The sequence below is a fragment of the Xyrauchen texanus genome, chromosome 44 (assembly GCF_025860055.1).
Source record: "Xyrauchen texanus isolate HMW12.3.18 chromosome 44, RBS_HiC_50CHRs, whole genome shotgun sequence".
Classification (NCBI taxonomy): Eukaryota; Metazoa; Chordata; class Actinopteri; order Cypriniformes; family Catostomidae; genus Xyrauchen; species Xyrauchen texanus.
The window spans coordinates 13698943-13716847 of record NC_068319.1 but is presented as its reverse complement, the minus strand read 5'-3'; the positions used below and the strand labels follow the sequence as shown (position 1 = coordinate 13716847).

At 37.1% G+C, this 17905-nt stretch overlaps 1 protein-coding gene across 1 annotated transcript in view; it reads right to left on the bottom strand.

Annotated features, from left to right (window-relative positions):
- Nucleotides 1-14813, bottom strand: part of LOC127636372 (zona pellucida-like domain-containing protein 1) — a 32546-nt gene extending 17733 nt beyond the window's left edge. Inside the window, exons 1-12 of the mRNA XM_052116821.1 lie at nucleotides 14423-14813; nucleotides 11954-12012; nucleotides 11707-11829; nucleotides 11226-11446; nucleotides 10702-10886; nucleotides 9844-9916; nucleotides 9542-9639; nucleotides 9373-9453; nucleotides 8832-9000; nucleotides 7486-7594; nucleotides 7120-7140; nucleotides 6856-7012 (exon numbers count right to left, since the gene is read on the bottom strand). Coding sequence (XP_051972781.1) covers nucleotides 6856-7012; nucleotides 7120-7140; nucleotides 7486-7594; nucleotides 8832-9000; nucleotides 9373-9453; nucleotides 9542-9639; nucleotides 9844-9916; nucleotides 10702-10886; nucleotides 11226-11446; nucleotides 11707-11829; nucleotides 11954-12012; nucleotides 14423-14448 — 1322 coding nt within the window. The 5' untranslated portion in view covers nucleotides 14449-14813. The remainder of the gene's footprint in view (nucleotides 1-6855; nucleotides 7013-7119; nucleotides 7141-7485; nucleotides 7595-8831; nucleotides 9001-9372; nucleotides 9454-9541; nucleotides 9640-9843; nucleotides 9917-10701; nucleotides 10887-11225; nucleotides 11447-11706; nucleotides 11830-11953; nucleotides 12013-14422) is intronic.
- Between the last annotated feature and the right edge of the window lie 3092 nt (nucleotides 14814-17905).

Below are 17905 nucleotides of genomic sequence, written 5' to 3'. Positions count from 1 at the left end.
TTTTGGAGCATCAGATTAGTGTTGCTGGCTTAGACATCAATAGCATCAATAGTACTATTGCTCATATTCAGCTTTAAACTTTGACATGTAAATTGTCCTGCACTGTTCATGCCACAGACATAAATGATACCTTAAACCATGTGGATTGTTGTGTTCTCCAATAGAACACAATAGAGCCTGCACATGTTTTCAGCCATCTTGGCAGGAAGTATATTTCCCATTCAATTTTTCCCATATGGATTTTATGAAGTCTCAAATAAAAGAGTTCTAAGCCATGAACCAAACCAACCAGCACCAAGGGGAATTAAAACTTTACAACCTTGATTTTAAGAAAAAAATATTTGAAAATTGGACAAAAAGACTGTGTACTTAACATCTCTAATTAGGGAATTAACTACAATCACATGAAAAATGTTGATGATGTAATCAAATTAAAAACGATGCCAATATATAAAACTAGTGATTTAAATTGTTTCATTTTAAGAATAGAAACAATATTGTGGAGCGGAGGGGGGCGGGGCCAGGCCCGTAATTCTCTCTCTCTCGAACCATCGTCACCGGCCGCCTTTATCCCTCGCGCGCCTCATCAGGCCGATTGGGGACCGGGCGCGTGATATTCCGACCCGGCCCCGCCCCCCTCCGCTCCACAAATGTATTTTTAGTCTATTGCAAAATATAAAAAATACACAAATATATAATTTGTTTGAGAGTGTAGGGAGACTGACTTGGTTGCGTCATTCACAGTGCACCAATGTAGTGGACAGTTGCTTCTAGGTTCTTTTCCACAGTTTATTTGCCATGATTCTCCACAGCCACAGCATTGCCCCAAAACCCTCCTTTAACACGGTGCCCTGGTGCCAACGTCACACACCCTGTCCATTTCACAAGCATGAGGGAAACTCAAGCTGAGATATCTAGTTATCTAGATCTGTTTGTCATTTGTAAACATTAGCTAGCTAGCAAGATAAGTTAGGTTGCTTTCACAATGGCAGTTTAGTTCAAAACAGAGCACGGTTCGCACCGCAGTACTGAACCTGAGACTACCTGCAGGAAGTGGTCTGAGTTTGGTTGCAGTGGAACTGTAGCGCGATTTGCATGAATGTAAAAGCAACTTTGACTTGGGTGCGTACTCGTTCAGGAAGTCAAGTAACCTGCGCATGCAGGTCAAGTGACTGTGAAACCAGACCATCGCTGCGGGGGGTACCGGGAACAAACGCACTAGGAATCCACTAACCGCAGGACGAAGTCCCAGCACACCGTCCATGAATCTCAAATTTTTAAATTTTCCCAAACCTGTAGGCCTTTCCGTTGTGCGCTGGACACACAAACTGGCAAGTTTGGCGAAACTCCACCTTTGTCATTGACCCTGGCTTACTCCCCAGTTTGACTTGTTTGATCGTTGGCCGTTGTTCCAGAGAAAGCCCCGCAAGTGATAGTGGGAATGGATCTGGCCCTGGCATGCACTAACACGACATCATTTGGCCCGATAGTGGAAACGCGGCTATAGAGACCAACCAGAACACCCTAACAACCACAGAGTTGACCTTAGTAAGGCCTTGGCAACCACCTATTAATCCTCAGCATAGTGGTGACAAGTTTTCGACGGGAAAGCACCAAGTTACAAAATCAAAGGCTAGTTGATATTTGCAAATAGTGTTCTGTAAAATATTCACATCTTCTGTAATATGACATGATTTTCACATTAAAAACTATAAAGAGAGAGAGACAGGACTAACATACTGTATACACAAGGCCAAAAAAAGACTATTTGCATCCAGGTTTACTGTAAATAGCACCTGCCACACAGCGAGGCTATTTGCACACAATTAGTCTAGTGGAAACAAAAATTTAAGACAAACTGCATCGTAAGCATTGGTGAATTGATGTTGGGTATGACACGGTGTGAATGTACCTTTTCTTAAGGATGACCCGAGTTTGATTCCACCTTTTGTCCCATTCTTTTTCCCACTCTGTTTTCTGTATCCACTCTTAATATTTTCTTTACTACTACTCATAATAATAATTAAATAAATTATAAAGGTAGTTTTACTAAAGTAATATTGTAACCAAGCTTTTTTTGGCGGAAACTCTAGTTTTTATGCCATTAACCATGGTGTTACCACAGTAATATGGTGTTACTTTAGTAACCATGGTTGCTATTATTTTACTACAAAATAGCACAGTGATACTATGGTTACTGTAGTAAAACCATGGTTCATTTTTGTAGGGTGAGGTTAAGGGTTAGGGGTTGGTGTAGTGTAGTGGGACACTACAATAATGCCCTATACTGTATGTTAGCATTTAATTAGCAAATATCTTCGACTATTATTTGTACCAGTGTTGGGGTGCAAATAATATTTGCCACTATTTGTGTCAATCAATGGGGTCTACTGTAAATAGCATCTACTTTTATTTGCACCAGGGTGCTTATAGTATCTGACAAAAATAAATATTCAAATCAAACTCCATTGCAGAGAAGGGCTGCCACTGAGAAGTTGCCTGCCCACTACAGAAAAAAAAATGTTTCTTTGAAAGGCATTTTCTAAATGAACCCATTACCTTTAGTAGTCTTCACATCTGCTGGTCTACAGGTGTGACTGAGACCTGAGGATCTTTCTCTGCAGGTGGTCTTTAGACAGGATGAATATCCTGTTTTTGTAAGAGGTTTTTCAGAGAGGCATGCCGGATTACTGAGCCGGTTTGAGCTCACAGCTCTGTATAGCCCTTATATGTGTTCAGTCTGCAGGTTTCCTTTAAGGCACAGAGCTTTGAAGCTTTTACAGAGCTCCTGCAGTGATGTTCAAAGCACAGTCCTCTCTCTAACTCTCACCTGTTCCTTCATCCCTCTATCACCCACTCATTCTATCATTAATAACCACCTATGAATCTGGTGATGCAGAAAGGGACTTTGAATAATAAATAAGCTTTCCTCTACAGGAAATTCCATCCTATTGTCTTGAGCACTTGAAACAAAGGTGCAGAGGTGGAGAGATGAAGGTACTGTGTTTTTAAACGGGATAAATCTGAACTGGGAAAGGTTTCCAAAAGAGATACACATACTGCTAGAAACATATTGATAGAAATCTGACATTAGCAGAGGCAGCTTGGAAGAGCTTAATACTACTAACCAAAGCAAATCGGAAAAAATACAAACTTTGCATCACATTGAAAGAGAAAGTGTGCATCTTTCTCACTCAACCTCACCAGTGTCACAGTATGCATGGCTTCTGTCTTCTTTTAAAGGGTTAGTTCACCCTAAAAATGAAAATGTTCTCATCATTTACTCTCATGCCAACCCAGATGTGAATAACTTTCTTTATTTTGCAGAACACAAATGAAGATTTTTAGAAGAATATCTCTGTAGGTCCTATGTAAGTGAATGGTGACCAGAGCTCCAAAAAGGAGATCAATTGCAATGCAGATAACCAGATTAATAAGTCTTTTGATTAACAAATATTTTTATGCTAGATTTGGAAAACCACTGTATCGTTTGCCAGAAGAGTGTATATAGGGCATTTTATAATATTCAGAGCAGTGCTTGCAAAACAAAGTCAAAGAGAAACAAAGAGACTTCAAGGGAGTCACAAAGTAATGGCCTAGTTCAAAATCTGATGTTATGAATCATTCTGTGGCCTAGATTTGCATTGACACTGGGTCTGTCTGGGTTTCCACGTACTTTATCCTCTGGGCAACTTTTCCTGTACACTAAAGTCATTTAAGGATTTAAAGGATTCTGTCCCAAACCATGACCCCAACAAAAAAACAAAAATGTGTGATCGGACAACATTCAGACAATGTTCTTGCATTAAAAAAAAAAAAAAAGCTAGATGCTGCGCAGCAAATGAAACAGAATGCAGGTTACTCAAGGCGCATTATTATGTTTCTTTAAAAGGCAGTTAGACATTCGGCAGTGTCGCTTTTTAGTTGTTTCTGATGCACAGCAAAGATGTCCATATAGCAAATTTTTAAATAGAAGAACTATTAAAAAACAGTCTAGATGAACACCAAAACGCATTTTGTGTGAAAGGCTAAGAATATATTGCGCACGCTGGAAGTGTGCATTTATTTGCACACTTTGTCTTCTCTGTTTTATCAGGCAATGGTGCAAACACGGCCACAAAATCTGTGCTGAATACAATTTGCACACTGAGCCGCAACTGTTTACTAAATTGGAAATAGTGACATTTATGTGTTTGTGCTATTTATAGTTAAAAGTGCAATGGGAGTCGATGTTGTAAAATCAAGTTTTTTTCCTCATTGCTACTAGTCTCATGTATCAATGCATGAAAGCATGTGACCCTATTATACTACTTAAACAATGAGAACAAGGCAATTAGGTTAATCACAGCAGCAGCTATAATGGTAGTTTACAATATAAAGGTCAGGCTTTAGTGGATTTGACAGGTTATTGTAACTGTGATCAAGTTGCATTTCACATTTCAATATTAAAATTGCTTTAGTGCCACCCAGAAATCCCTTTTACTGAATCAGTTTACAAAGCCCATTTTAGTTGGCCTCCTATTTCAAGCATGTAGGGGCCAAAAGGTCATAAATCTAATCATGTATCTGATATCTTATCCAAATGGGCCACTTTGATACAGTTAAAATTTGACCTGTGTGTCCCAAATATTGTTTAAGTCATCAGTTAACACAAAAATGAAAATTCTGTCATTTTATGCACTTTCAATTTCGAATATCATTCATATGTGTAAGTGATGTTAAGCAGAATGTTAGGGACTGATAGACCAACAGCATAACCGTCAGGATTTGTATGACTTTTCTAAATTTGGCTAATTTGTGTGATATTGTGTGACTGCACTTGTTTGAATTCCTACGACTTTCACTACAGCCAATAATGTTCCTGGACACTGTTTCCATCTAATACATGACAATTACTTGCTTCTGTCACACACAGCAGCTTACTATCATGTTTACACACCCTACTGATTGGTTAAGTTTAGATAAGGGGTTTGGCCACCCCTGGTGTCGCGAGTTCGAATCTAGGGTCAGCAGTGTGACTCCAGCCAGGTCTCCTAAGCAACGAAATTAGCTTGGTTGCTAAGGAGGGTAGTCACATGGGGTAACCTAGTGGTCGCGATAAGTGGTTCTCGCTCTCAATGGAGCACGTGGTAAGTTGTGCATGGATCGCGGAGAATAGCATGGGCCTCCACATGCTGTGAGTCTCTGCGGGTCATGCACAACGAGCCACGTGATAAAATGCGCAGATTGACTGTCTCAGAAGCAGAGACAACTGAGACTTGTCCTCCACCACCTGGATTGAGGTAAGTAACTGTGCCAACACGAGGACCTAGTAAGTAGTGGAAATGGGCATGCCAAATTTGGGAGAAAAGGGTATAAAAAAAATAAAAATAGATAAGGGGTTTGGGTAAGGGCATACAATTAATACGAATGTCCTTTACGCCTCATGCGCAGAACTTGCACTTCCGCATTAGATATTCGTGAATTTGCACGTGATGAAAAGTTTATGCGAACAACATTGTGCGAGTCCATATGAAATAGCCAACTCATAAATTATTTACACATTTTTATTGGATCGGGTTGGATAGACTGAGTTGCCATTCCCTTTTGCGTCAACATTCATTATTTTGGGTTCAATGAAAGAAAGACAGTCATATAGATTTAGAACGACATGAGGTCGAGTAGATGATTCCAGACTTTTCATTTTTGGGTGAACTACCCCTTTTAAATTTTACTTATTGTAGTTTGCTCTGACACAAATATTAACTGTTTAATTCAAATGCATTGGGCCCTATTTCAAATGCTATTTTCAGGCACAGTGCCAGTAACACAGAATCAAATGTTCTCCACAGTTTCCATTGCAGATATAAAAGTTTTATATAAAAAGCCACTCAAGAACACAGTAGTTAGTTCTTGTACCTGCAGACTTTATTCATAATGAAGCATGCATTAATGGATGAATCACAAATATACATCTATTGTTAAAAGGTCAGTCTGCCATTGGAATTACAGTGATAGAAAGTGCAAAACCAAGAACATAACAGAATGAAGGAGAATAACCGCACTCTCCTTCAATACTCTCCTGTTAGAAATTGCTTTCATTCCCATTTCTTAATTATTTATGATGTTCAATAAGTAAAAATAGTATTAAATACTCCTCTATGCCTTCAAAGTGTGGACTTTAGTTTATTGGAATGTTCTAAATCTCATTGTAAATGCTGTGATATTTTGGAGTGTGCATGAATATTCTTTGTGGTTTAAGTGTAGATTTGGCAGTGTCAATATTTAATGAGGGTTAAGAAGAAATATGAGTCCTTATTAAATAACACAAATAACATTTTAGAAAGTATAGTGATTTTTTTTATTGTCTGGAGAACTTTCTAACTTCACACACATTCAAATGTACTTCCTTTTTGTCTTCCTTTTGTTCTTTACATATACCAGCACAACACATTCACTTGGATTATTCTGATGGGCCAGTCAATTCAGTATTTGATGCAAATACAATTGCAAGCACAAAATTAGGAGTTTGTAGGAGTTTGTATTCCCCTATCTATAAACTAATAAACTAATACAATTCTATAAATATATAGACTCTATAAATGAAACTAAATTAAATGTTTACACGTTTCAAGCGTAGAGCTGATGTAGTGCATTGTTGCTCTTCCAAACCACATTTATAAACCTCATAATCTTCTGTCTGCTATGATTATTCACCAGAAAGCATTATTTCAAAGAAAGAAAATATTTCATACAACAATGGTTCTACACTGAGCCCTGTTCTGAAGGTGTTAGCGGCCGGGGATGGGGCAGACCACTGGCTATCTTATCTCTTGGAGCAGCCGCAGGGTAGTCTGAGTACACCAGGCACTTTACCCCCTGTGTGGCATTTTTGAGGTGCCGGTGTGCCTGTATCTCTTGTAGAAAACTGTTCCCATTCCCACGATCATGATGCATGCTAATGCCAGGATGCCCACTGCCACACCAAGACCCACAGAATTATCTGTTGGTTTGCTCGTGGTGATCGACACCCCTGAGATGCAATGACAACAATACCAGCACCGTAGTGTCACACATGTTTTGTATGAAAATATGCAGAGAATTGTAACATGTTTGGCAGTTTGAACAGTTATAGCTTACCTTCTTCTTTTGATGCCACCACTGAAATGAAATACAAACACAATAAAGTCAGCATCTCAAATCAACTTAGCTAACTTGAAACTCAGTAGCTTAAATGTCTGCTTTAGAAGTTATCAGTGACATACAGTATGTGGCGCTTAGGCTGTTTTGAAACAATGCAAAAATCCCTTTCTGATCAGCATTTTTGTCTTTTTTTCTTATTGCCATACACAATTTTCGATGTTAACGTTTTATATATATATATATATATATATATATATATATATATATATATATATATATATATAGTTTTAAGGATGTTTATTTAAATGGAAAACAAGACTATATATTTAGCAGTGATGTCCTAAAATAAGTTAAAGAACATACCACCATCTGCGCGTATAGTGATGGCCGGTGACGTGATGGTAGTGGTATCTGTGACACCATTGGGAGCAGAAGTGGTAGTCACACCTCTTCTTCTCCTTTTGGAACATTGCTGTGGAAAGAGGCATTGAGCAACATGAGTCTAGAGACTGAGCTGGAATATCTTAGTAAATAGATCTCTGTTTGAGTGTTCTGCTATCCTTGTGGGGACAAAAATTCCTAAAATATACCTAAAAACATAGTAAGACCTGACCAAAAAAAATGTCTTGTGTGGACATCCCCACAAAGACAAAATGTTAATGAAGATTTGTGTAGTTTAAATGGATAGTTCACCAAATTTAATCCAAGTGTATTTTATAAATTTTTTATGTTGTTCCAACCCCTTACTGTTTCTTTGGAAGTTGTTTAAGGAATATTCCGGGTTCAATACAAGTTAAGCTCAATTGAAAGCATTTGTAGAATAATGTTGATAACTACATGATTACTTAAACTCGTCCCTCCTTTTCTTTGAAAAAGCAAAAATTTAAGTTACAGTGAGGCACTTACAATTGAAATTAATGGGGTCAATTTTTGGAGTAATGTGAAGCTTATAATTTTATAAAAGCACTTACATAAATTACTCCGTTACAACTCATGTATTATTTGAGCTGTAAAGCTGTTTAAAGTGTCAGTTTTTACAGTTGTTTTAGGGTTTGTTGACATTACATCGTCATGGCAATGAAGTTGTAATATTGGCTATAACTTTACACTGAAAAGTTTAGTAAGCATTTTTAGCACACTAAAATGTTAACATGCCCATTGTTTATGTCTCGTGGCTATACTTTTGAAACATTTATGGACAGGCCCCATTGACTTCCATTTTAAGTGCGTCACTGTAACCCAGATTTGTGCTTTTTTTTAAAGAAAAGGAGGGCAAGTCAAAATAAATGTTTGGGCTAATCAATATTATGCCACAAATGTCATTGATTGAGCTTAACTTGTATTGAACCCGGAATATTCCTTCAAGAAAAATGTTAGGGAATGACAGCATCAGTCAATATTCACATTCATTGTATTGAAAAGGATGCAATGAAAGTGAAGGGTGACTGAGGCTAACATTTTTCCTAACATCCTAACATTTGGAACAGCATTTGGAGTCAGCGATGACAGAATTTTAGCCATTAGCAACAACCAAGTATTTCTGGGTTCATTCATATCTAAAAATGGCAAAAGGAATATTTTAGGGTTGCAGTTTATAGAAAAAGTCTAAAGAAATTACAATTGGTTTATTAAATTGGGGTAAATGGGAATTCCCAACCTAAATGTACAAGTTTGTGTGTGTATGTACATATGTGTAGTAGTGTTTTTACCATAAATCTGCTGCAGGATGTTTTTTCACACAGTCTGGTGATACAGTGCAGAAAGTATGTTGACATTGTCTGGTTCTGCTGCTCTGTAAAACGGAAAGCTGGAAACGAAAACTGGGCATGCTGCATCTCTCCATTCACAAGCATTTTAGTGAAACGATCTCTGGTACATCTGTTAAGAATCAAAACAAGAACGGGTTTAGTCCAAATCATCCTCTCTCAGTCCCTCTTTAACTTGTGAATTTTTCCTATCAGACATTGTTTTTGAATATGGTAACATGATAATACCATGTTTTTGGATAAGTACTGTACCATCATTGTACTATTCTTTTAAGTACCTTGGAACACCAGGTAAATACCATGGTCATATGGTAATCATTCAGTACCATGGTACCATGGGCATATGGTACCATCATTGTGCCATGACACAATTTCTGTGAGGGTTAATATCAGGGTCAGAAATTAAATGTGGCTTGGGGCAAAAATGTTTCTGAAAGTGACCAAAACACCCCAAATATAAAAAATGTGGGGTCAAAAAACTTACGGCACAAAAAGGTTGAAGAAGCTGGTGGTAGTGGGCGTACGGGAAATGGAAGCATAGCATCTGTCCAGCAGTACATAGTATCTGTGAAAGACAAAATAATTGTTAGTATCAAATGTAGCACCACCTAATTTATAGGGGCCGCAATGAAACTCAATGGAAGGGGTCTTACTGGGAGGTTAAGTTGATGGCCTCCACCTGCACAAACACATTTGTCCTCAGCTCAATCCCGAGGGAAGGCATGGTGAGAGGCTGGGTGTAGTTTATGTCCTGAGAAATGAATTCAGAAAATAAATTTCTGATATTAGTGTTCGACTCTAAGCTGATCTATCAATGGATGGCCCTGCTGGGGAAAAAACAACAACTTAAAACAGCCTAAGATCAGCTGACCAGGCTGGGAGACCAACTAAACCAACAAACCAGCTTAGACTGGCTGTTTTTTCCAGAAAGACAAGGTTCAATGGATTGTCTTACGGTGAAGAGTTGGAGATTCAAAGTGCTGATAAAACTGCCATTGTTGTCTTTCACTGCAATCGAAGAGCCTGACCTATGTGTAGACACAACTCGGTTAAACTCTACTTGACACAATGTGTCTCCAGTGATCCACAAATTAAGATTACAGTTCTAGTAATCTGCACACTATTCTTAAAACTTGTCAATGTTTATTCCAACATTGCACAGAAGGTCATCCTCTTTAGCTTTGCAGCATTTCTCAATCCTGTTAAGTTTAAGTCATGCCAGGGATATTCAAATCCAGTCCTGGAGGACCATTATACAGCTGAGTTTAGTTTTTACCCTGTTCTTACACATCTAACTGTAATTTTTAAGTAAAGCACCTTGATAAGCTTGTTCAGGTGAGTTTGACTATGGTTGGAACTAAACTCTGTAGGATGGGTCCCTCCAGGGCCAAAGTTGAATAGCTTTGACCCTACTTTATGCCCTTCACCACACTAGCTGTGGCACTGCCCAAAGACCCAGTTTCCCATAATGAAACAAAAACACACAAGAATCCATGAATCATATAATAATAATAACTTTATTTTTATATAAACTTTGAGCAATTTAGCACAAAGTGCTTCACAAAACATAAAATCAAAACACACTCATATGAACATCTCTTTTTTGTATCACTCTTTTGTGAAAATACAAAACCAAACAATTGATATTGACACACCATTGATATTGTCCCCTTAAGGACAGCAGTAAAGGATGGACCAATTTAATTCAATTTGTTGTGAGTGATTCTACATCAATACGCTTATTCCCAAGTCATCTAGTCAATGGATTGCATACTTTGATATTCTGTGAGATAAAGGGGCGTGACATGCTTACACATCAATCTGAGTGTTGTTGACCAGGTACTCCAGAGGATAGGCACATGAGTAGTAGTATTTCAGCTCAGCATTGTATGTCACTGTGCCTGTTGTGATGTCATTTGATCGTACAACTCCGCTGATGTTGACTGTCTCGATGTTGGAGAAGTCTGAGAACGCACCTGTTCCTATACTTCTGATTGTCTGTGGAAAAGTAAAAAAAATTGTCTTCCAAAAGGCCTTACAACACTAAAAACTACTAAATAATTAGTCTTTATGATTGACAATGCATATGAATAATGTATTTTTGTAATTATTACATTACTTAATTATTGCTTTATTTCGGCTTTTTTGCACAATAATAACTAAATCAGACATCACTAACCTCCAAAAGTGAAAAGCTTGCTTTATAATACTAAATGTGTGCACAGTCAAAAAATGATTAATTTACACCCATTTTATTGCTAATGTACACTTGTCCATGACTCTTTGCTTAAGTAACATAACAACCGTTCAGAGCCATGATTCTAAGCTATGACTCACTACGAAGTTGCTTCCGCAGGCATTGGTCGTGTTGAGCGGGAACCTAAACCGGGCCACAGGAGGTGAGGCGGTGGCATCAAGAGTAGCCTGGCAGGCTGGATTATTCATGATTTTGTTGAGGATGAGCAGTGTTTCGTTGTAGCCACTGTACATGACAGGACAGAATTTAATGGCCAGCCCGATGTATTCCGTTCCACATTCCACAGAGATATCAGTGTATTCTGTAGTGACAAGAATGATTGGTTTAGTTGCTTGAAAAGCTGTTGGAAGGTTGCTTACATGAAGCAAAATAAATCAATCAAACCAAAGTTTGCTTATCAAAATATAAAGAATTACTGCGCATAACACCATCTTTACTGCTGCATAAATCAAAGTGTCAAACTCTAATTAACAAAATTAAAACAAAATAATTGTCACAGATTAGTGTAAAAAACAGACAAACAATTTCTGTGTTTCATTAGAAGAACAAATGCAAGTATACCTGGGTGTCTGTATTCTAATCCACAATCACTCATAGTTAACTGAATGCTGTTTTCGAGTTTTGTTGCAAAGATGATGAGAAAAAGGTTGAGGAGAGTCATTTTCTTGTTCGCAGAATTCATACCTGTTGATAGAAAAACAACACCAAATCAAAACCTATTAGTCGCCATTGGTATATCTGGGAACTCAGCATTGCTCGAAGAGAATTTATTCCATAGTTACGGGTCCTAGGTAAGAATCGTACGCACCTTTTATCAGACACTCCATATTTGCGGTTAGTTTGGATATCCTCTGCCTGTGCAATCTCCTAGTGAAATGAGAACTCATTTTATAGAGCAGTTTCTTTTGTGGAAGAGTCAAGAAACAAGGTCACGGTAGTTTGGTGTGGCCACTGTTTCGAGAACAGCCCTTTTGTGGAGAAAGTCCCATAGTCCACCGCCTGAGGGCTCTTACTGAAACTACACACCGTTGGCCTTCAGAGACATGCAGTTCACAATGGCCTGGTTTCTTTGTTTACTTACTTACACATAGATTGCCTTTTCATATTAATATAAGACCTCATGGAGTACGTGTCAAACCCTTAAGGTCTGGAGACAGTACAATTATGGCACTTTTCACCATAGTTTAACACTGTACATAATGTCAGGGCTCTTTATATGGATCCAAAGGTAATCTTAGGAACACTCATTACAAACACACATGATGAGAGTGTACCGAAGGCAGGCTAAGCAGGTAGATGGTTTTGAAGAAAAACAGTTATTGTATATTTCTGTTTTTCTGTGATTGTCTGTTTCCAAGGCAACAACATTTTCTTAGGTCGAGATGTTCCCCGAAAGTCATATGATGGTTTTTAGCAATTTTATATTGCTATTTGGTGCTTGACATTTAAAACCTGAATAATGATATGAAATACAAACAGGGCCAGATGTTCCAGATTAGCTCATAAAGGCTATATGACATCAGACACAACTAGCCTTCAATTTTTTCACATTCCATCAACAACATGGCCATAAAAAATGTATTCAAATCTCTGATCAAATAACATATGCCTCATCAATTTGTTCCTTGAATAGTTTTATGAGTAGGCTAACAGTTAGCCTGATAGGCTAACTGAGGTTCCTTTAGAAAACTAGAGTGCAACATCATCCTTCCAAGAAGATATAATGACAGATTGAGTTATAAGACACAATAAAGCACTATTTGGACAGGATACAAACATACATGTCTGTTAAGTTATTATTACCATGGATGTCTATGTCATTTAAGCGTTTTGACACAGTTTTCTCATGGCAAGACATTTACTGAAGACAGCATGTTGAAATATATTCTGAAATCTTACAGTTTGACGGAGATCCAGTATTTATGATTTATAACTTTACAGAAGTGACAATTACAGTAAAAACTGGTATTTTGCTAGAAACTATGGTTACCGTGTTACATTATTTTAAAGGCTAATTGAGGGTTAAACTTCACCATTAAATCTAAACAGATCACAGTATATATTTAACTGATTACTTTTGCTATCTTTGACAGTAAAACAAAATACACATGTTAAAAATACATTCTCTGAAAAACCTAAATATCTAGATCAATCAAATTTATCTTGTTTTAAGGATTTTTTTTATATATTTTTACAGGAAATTTAATGCAAAAATTATTATCAAGAATATGATTTTTGCCCTAATATCAAAGCTCTAACTACAAAAAAAGAAATTATGATCCAACGCAAATTTTCTTGATAAACTTTGGATCGCATCATTTATATGTAGAAATGTTTTCCATCTGAAAGGACTAAATATAAAATTTAACTGCATAAAATACAAATTAATCTCTTCAGTAAATTCTTTTTTTAATGTAACTGTATTCTAATTACCAATTATTTAAATTGTAACTGTAGTGGAATACAGTTACTTATATATTGTATTTTAAATGCGTAATCCCGTTACATGTATTCCGTTACTCCCCAACCCTGGTTATAACCTATGAGTTATCATAACATTACATAACCTATTTAATACTCATGAGGAGACAATATGATAAGATTTATAATGTGTTCACTCTAATTTGTAGATCGTTCCAACACTCCTGACCTCATGTTTCAAAAGGTCCAATAGTATTTTTTGATTGAAGGCGAACCATTGAGTGTAAATACTGCTAAAATGTGTGAAAAGGTCAGTGGATTATTCTGTATTGAGAGGGCTCTGCTTTAAGCCTTAAACTAATCACTTTGTTTCAACGTTTTCACTCTATTTCTCAGTGCGATGAGCCCTAGATCCAGATAAATCTCAGGTAAATCTGTGGGGAATCACAGATGGGTTTAATAAAGATTAAGCGTGACCTCTGCCCGTGTCTGATGCCTGCAGTGTGATTTTTTTTTTCTCTCTCTCTTCAATCCAGTTCAAACAGATTTCTGGTCGGCCTCTATCGCTAAGCATGATGCTGTACAGAGAGATGACAACTTTCACAGCCAATAGGAGGATCAGATCACAGGCTTGACATGAATACCCTCAGATCATAATCCTTATTACTGCCATAAGGGTTTAGGACCTTTGATGTTAATGCTATTGCTATTATATTATTGGATTTTGGAACCCTGAAAGGTGTTGTTGGTAATTATTGTGCTTCTAGTGACACCAATTGAAATGGCAAGAATCTCTGTTTCCTGAACACTCCAATCTGCCATTGTTGGAAAAAAGACAGTCCTGCCCTAAACTCACCCATTTGTTGAGCCCCATTGGTTCATGCAAACATGTCGTTTTGAAAGCGCCACCAAAGTCTTTCTTGCAAGTCAGTCCAATGGCGGCCATCTTTGGAACACTCTTGGGAGGCTAGTTCCAGTCATGCCAGTGCAGCTCCTATCTACTTGAACGGTGAAAGACCAAAATCCCAAAATAGTGATTAAGATTATGATCAAAGAACATATTTCAAATCAGCAGTCAAATCTGACAATACTGGTATCATAAACTGTGATTCTTTACATTATATTACACCAAAAAACACAATTGTGATAATAGATAATGTGCATGCACATTCTAGAGTTGATTGACAGGTGATGTCTGTATCTAAATGGTGATTGGCTCTTTTAACTGTATGGCGGGACTTCCTTTCATCATCCATTGACCTTTGGGTGCTCAGAGCTCCTTGGTTGAGCGTTCCAGTATCTCCCATTCATATTAAAAGTAGTGGCCCATCTCTGCTAAACAATCTCTGGCCCTACAGAGCCACAGTGATATACTATTAAGTTTAATCAATCAACGAATGTCTTAATTTTGTCTCTGCATATTAGGCTGTGATAGGATACAGTATTATAGCATTAAATAAATAACACACTTTACATTTTATATGTATAAGTTTTTTATTTGAATCATTTTGACTTGAGTCTTTGAAGAGTTTGTGACTCTGTGATTTTTTTAACTAGCCTACTAGCATTTTCCATCTAACTGACACTCATTGTAACACCATCTATCTGTCGTTAGGATTTAGAATGGAACTTCCTGTGTCAAAGGCTGGGTTTGTATGATTTGGGGTTTGTGCTTTTAGGTCACTTACAAATCAAAAGCACTTATCCTTAAATTCTATGCAGACTGACACTCAATCTTTCTTTAGGGCAGATGAGATGAACTTTAGACCAGGAAATTCATGTAAGGAAAAAAAGTGTTGGATCTCTCTGTAAAAAAGGCACACTTACATATCACCAAGGGAACCAGCTAACATTGATATTAATACTATAATAGCATATAAAGAAGTACAGTGGCAGTACCATGTCACAATGATGATATCATGATGTCAACCTTTTATGTGATAATCTACCCATGCATTAATGTAGACATTAATCGCTACCACCACAACCTTTCAATCGCTTCAATAGCCCTGCCAAAAAGCATTGTATTGCCATGGTAAATGTCCAAATCGCCAATAAAACCCATGGTTATATGATGGTCCTTTTTGGTCCTTTTTATGTGTTAAAAAAAAACATAATCTCAGGCAAATTTGACATGTTGCTACTGAATATTCCTTTAACCTGGCATCGACCCCATTCTGCCAATTTGCTGTCAAGTGCCTTCTCCCATAAGACATTTTTGCATCAATACAAATGTGTTTACCTTTTCCTTTGGCACTGATAGCATGTTGCGTGAGCAGTCTCAAAGACACGGATTCTGAATTTCCATCTAAAATTAAATGGTTCTCCACTGATGGTTTGGCTTAATGTTGGAGTTTGAATAAGAGCATATGGTTAATGAAGTAGCTGAAGTACTTTCAACCTTATGTCACTGAATTCACAGTAAGATCAGCCTTTAATAATCCTATGTGGTTCCATGGAGTGTGGAATATGGCCTTTTTGTCATTCCTTTAATCTGATGTCTGATCTTATCAGATTTATCTCAAGGACAAATGTTTGTTGAGAGTTTACATGCACAGATATGTCTTATTACAACTCCAGCAGCTAATGAGAAGAGTGATTATCCAATTGTTTTTCTCATATCCAGAGAGGAAAGCACAGGATTATTGGTGGGACCCCTCTATTCTATACTCAGAATTTGTCAGATTAAATTGCACCATTCTTCCATTATTCCAAGATGCCATTCATTTGTGCCACTGATGTCAGTGACTACAGGCCTGGAAGTCTTCAAAGGTTTCTGTTATGGATACAACCTCAGTTTTGCTAGCGTCATGGTGATTACAATCATTGTGAAGAGTTTTAAAAGCATGCATTGGTTTGTGGTTGTTTGAAATTACAGGAAGATGATCAGACGCATCTGAAGGTACTTTATTGATAAAAATTAGGAAAGAAAAAACTACACAATAATAAAAATGGAACAGTAATACATGTTTGGGGGATAATACACAGGGGGTTAAAGTTTTATCAATTTGTATTGCATTCAGACATAATTTGAATTCAAATGTTTGATCTGAAGAATATAACAAATCGAAATAAGTGTATGTGAAACTAACGGACAGTGGCGGATTTAGGTATGGCCGACATGGGCAGCCACCATAGACGGGCACGGACACACGGGGGTGGGGGATGCTGAAGGGGGAATTCACCTAGGGTGCCATACAAGTAAGAACCGCCACTGCTAACTGCTAATACTCATTATTGTTCAATGGGTATCACCAAGACATATGAATAATAATGATTAAAAACAAATACAATTAATTAAGACTAAAAATATCTTAAATAGAGATCTCATCCAGCACAACCAAATAGCATACTGATCTAGGTTGCTGTTAGACTTAATTAACTTCATTCCCTATGGTCTCTCTCTCGTTTTCTTGTAACTCAAACTAATTATTATAGAGAGCAATGCAATCTGAATCATTCGTGTCCTGTGATCCTTTGTGCTCTTGATGAATAGACTGCTCACGTTCCATCCTGTTGTCTCTAATATTCTCACTGAACTAGAAATATTTGTTAGGCTGGTCTATGTTCTTCATGTACGTAAATTATCTTAAACCCTGCAATAATACAGTGAAGGGCTGAGGTATTCATTTTAAGTTAAAATGCACCCAAAATTCTGGATCAATTGACATTTCAAATTAAATACATGTATTAAACAGCCCGCTGGTCTGTTGATCAGTTCATTTACAAGTGCAATTAAATAGCGTGAAAACAAAAATCAGTTTTATTCTCTATTTAAGTATGCATTGCATAGTGTAACTAGGATCACTTTCAATATTAACTTGATAGTTCACTAGATAGAAACAAACTGTGTTGCTGTTGTGTTGTGTTAATGTTGTATAACCAAAAACAGGCAATTTTTGCCATCCCAGATGTGTATGATTTTCTTTCTTCTGCTTAAGACAAATTAATATTTTAGAGAATATCTCAGCTCTGTAGGTCCATACAATGCGAGTGAATGGTGACTAGACCTCTGAAGTTCAAAAAATTACATAAAGGCCAAAAAAAAGTAATCAATAGGACTCCAGTGGTTAAATCCATATCATCAGAAGTGATATGATTGGAAACAGATCAATATTAAAGTCATTTTTTACTATAAATCTCCACTTTCACTTTGAAAATGTAAAAGAATATGGAAATTTATAGTAAAAAATGACTTAAATATTGATCTGTTTCTCAGCCACATCTATCATATTGTTTATGAAGATATGGATTTTATCACTGGGGTCATATGGATTACTTTTATGATGCCATTGTGTGATTTTAGAAGCTTGAAATGCCTGATCACCATTCACTTGCA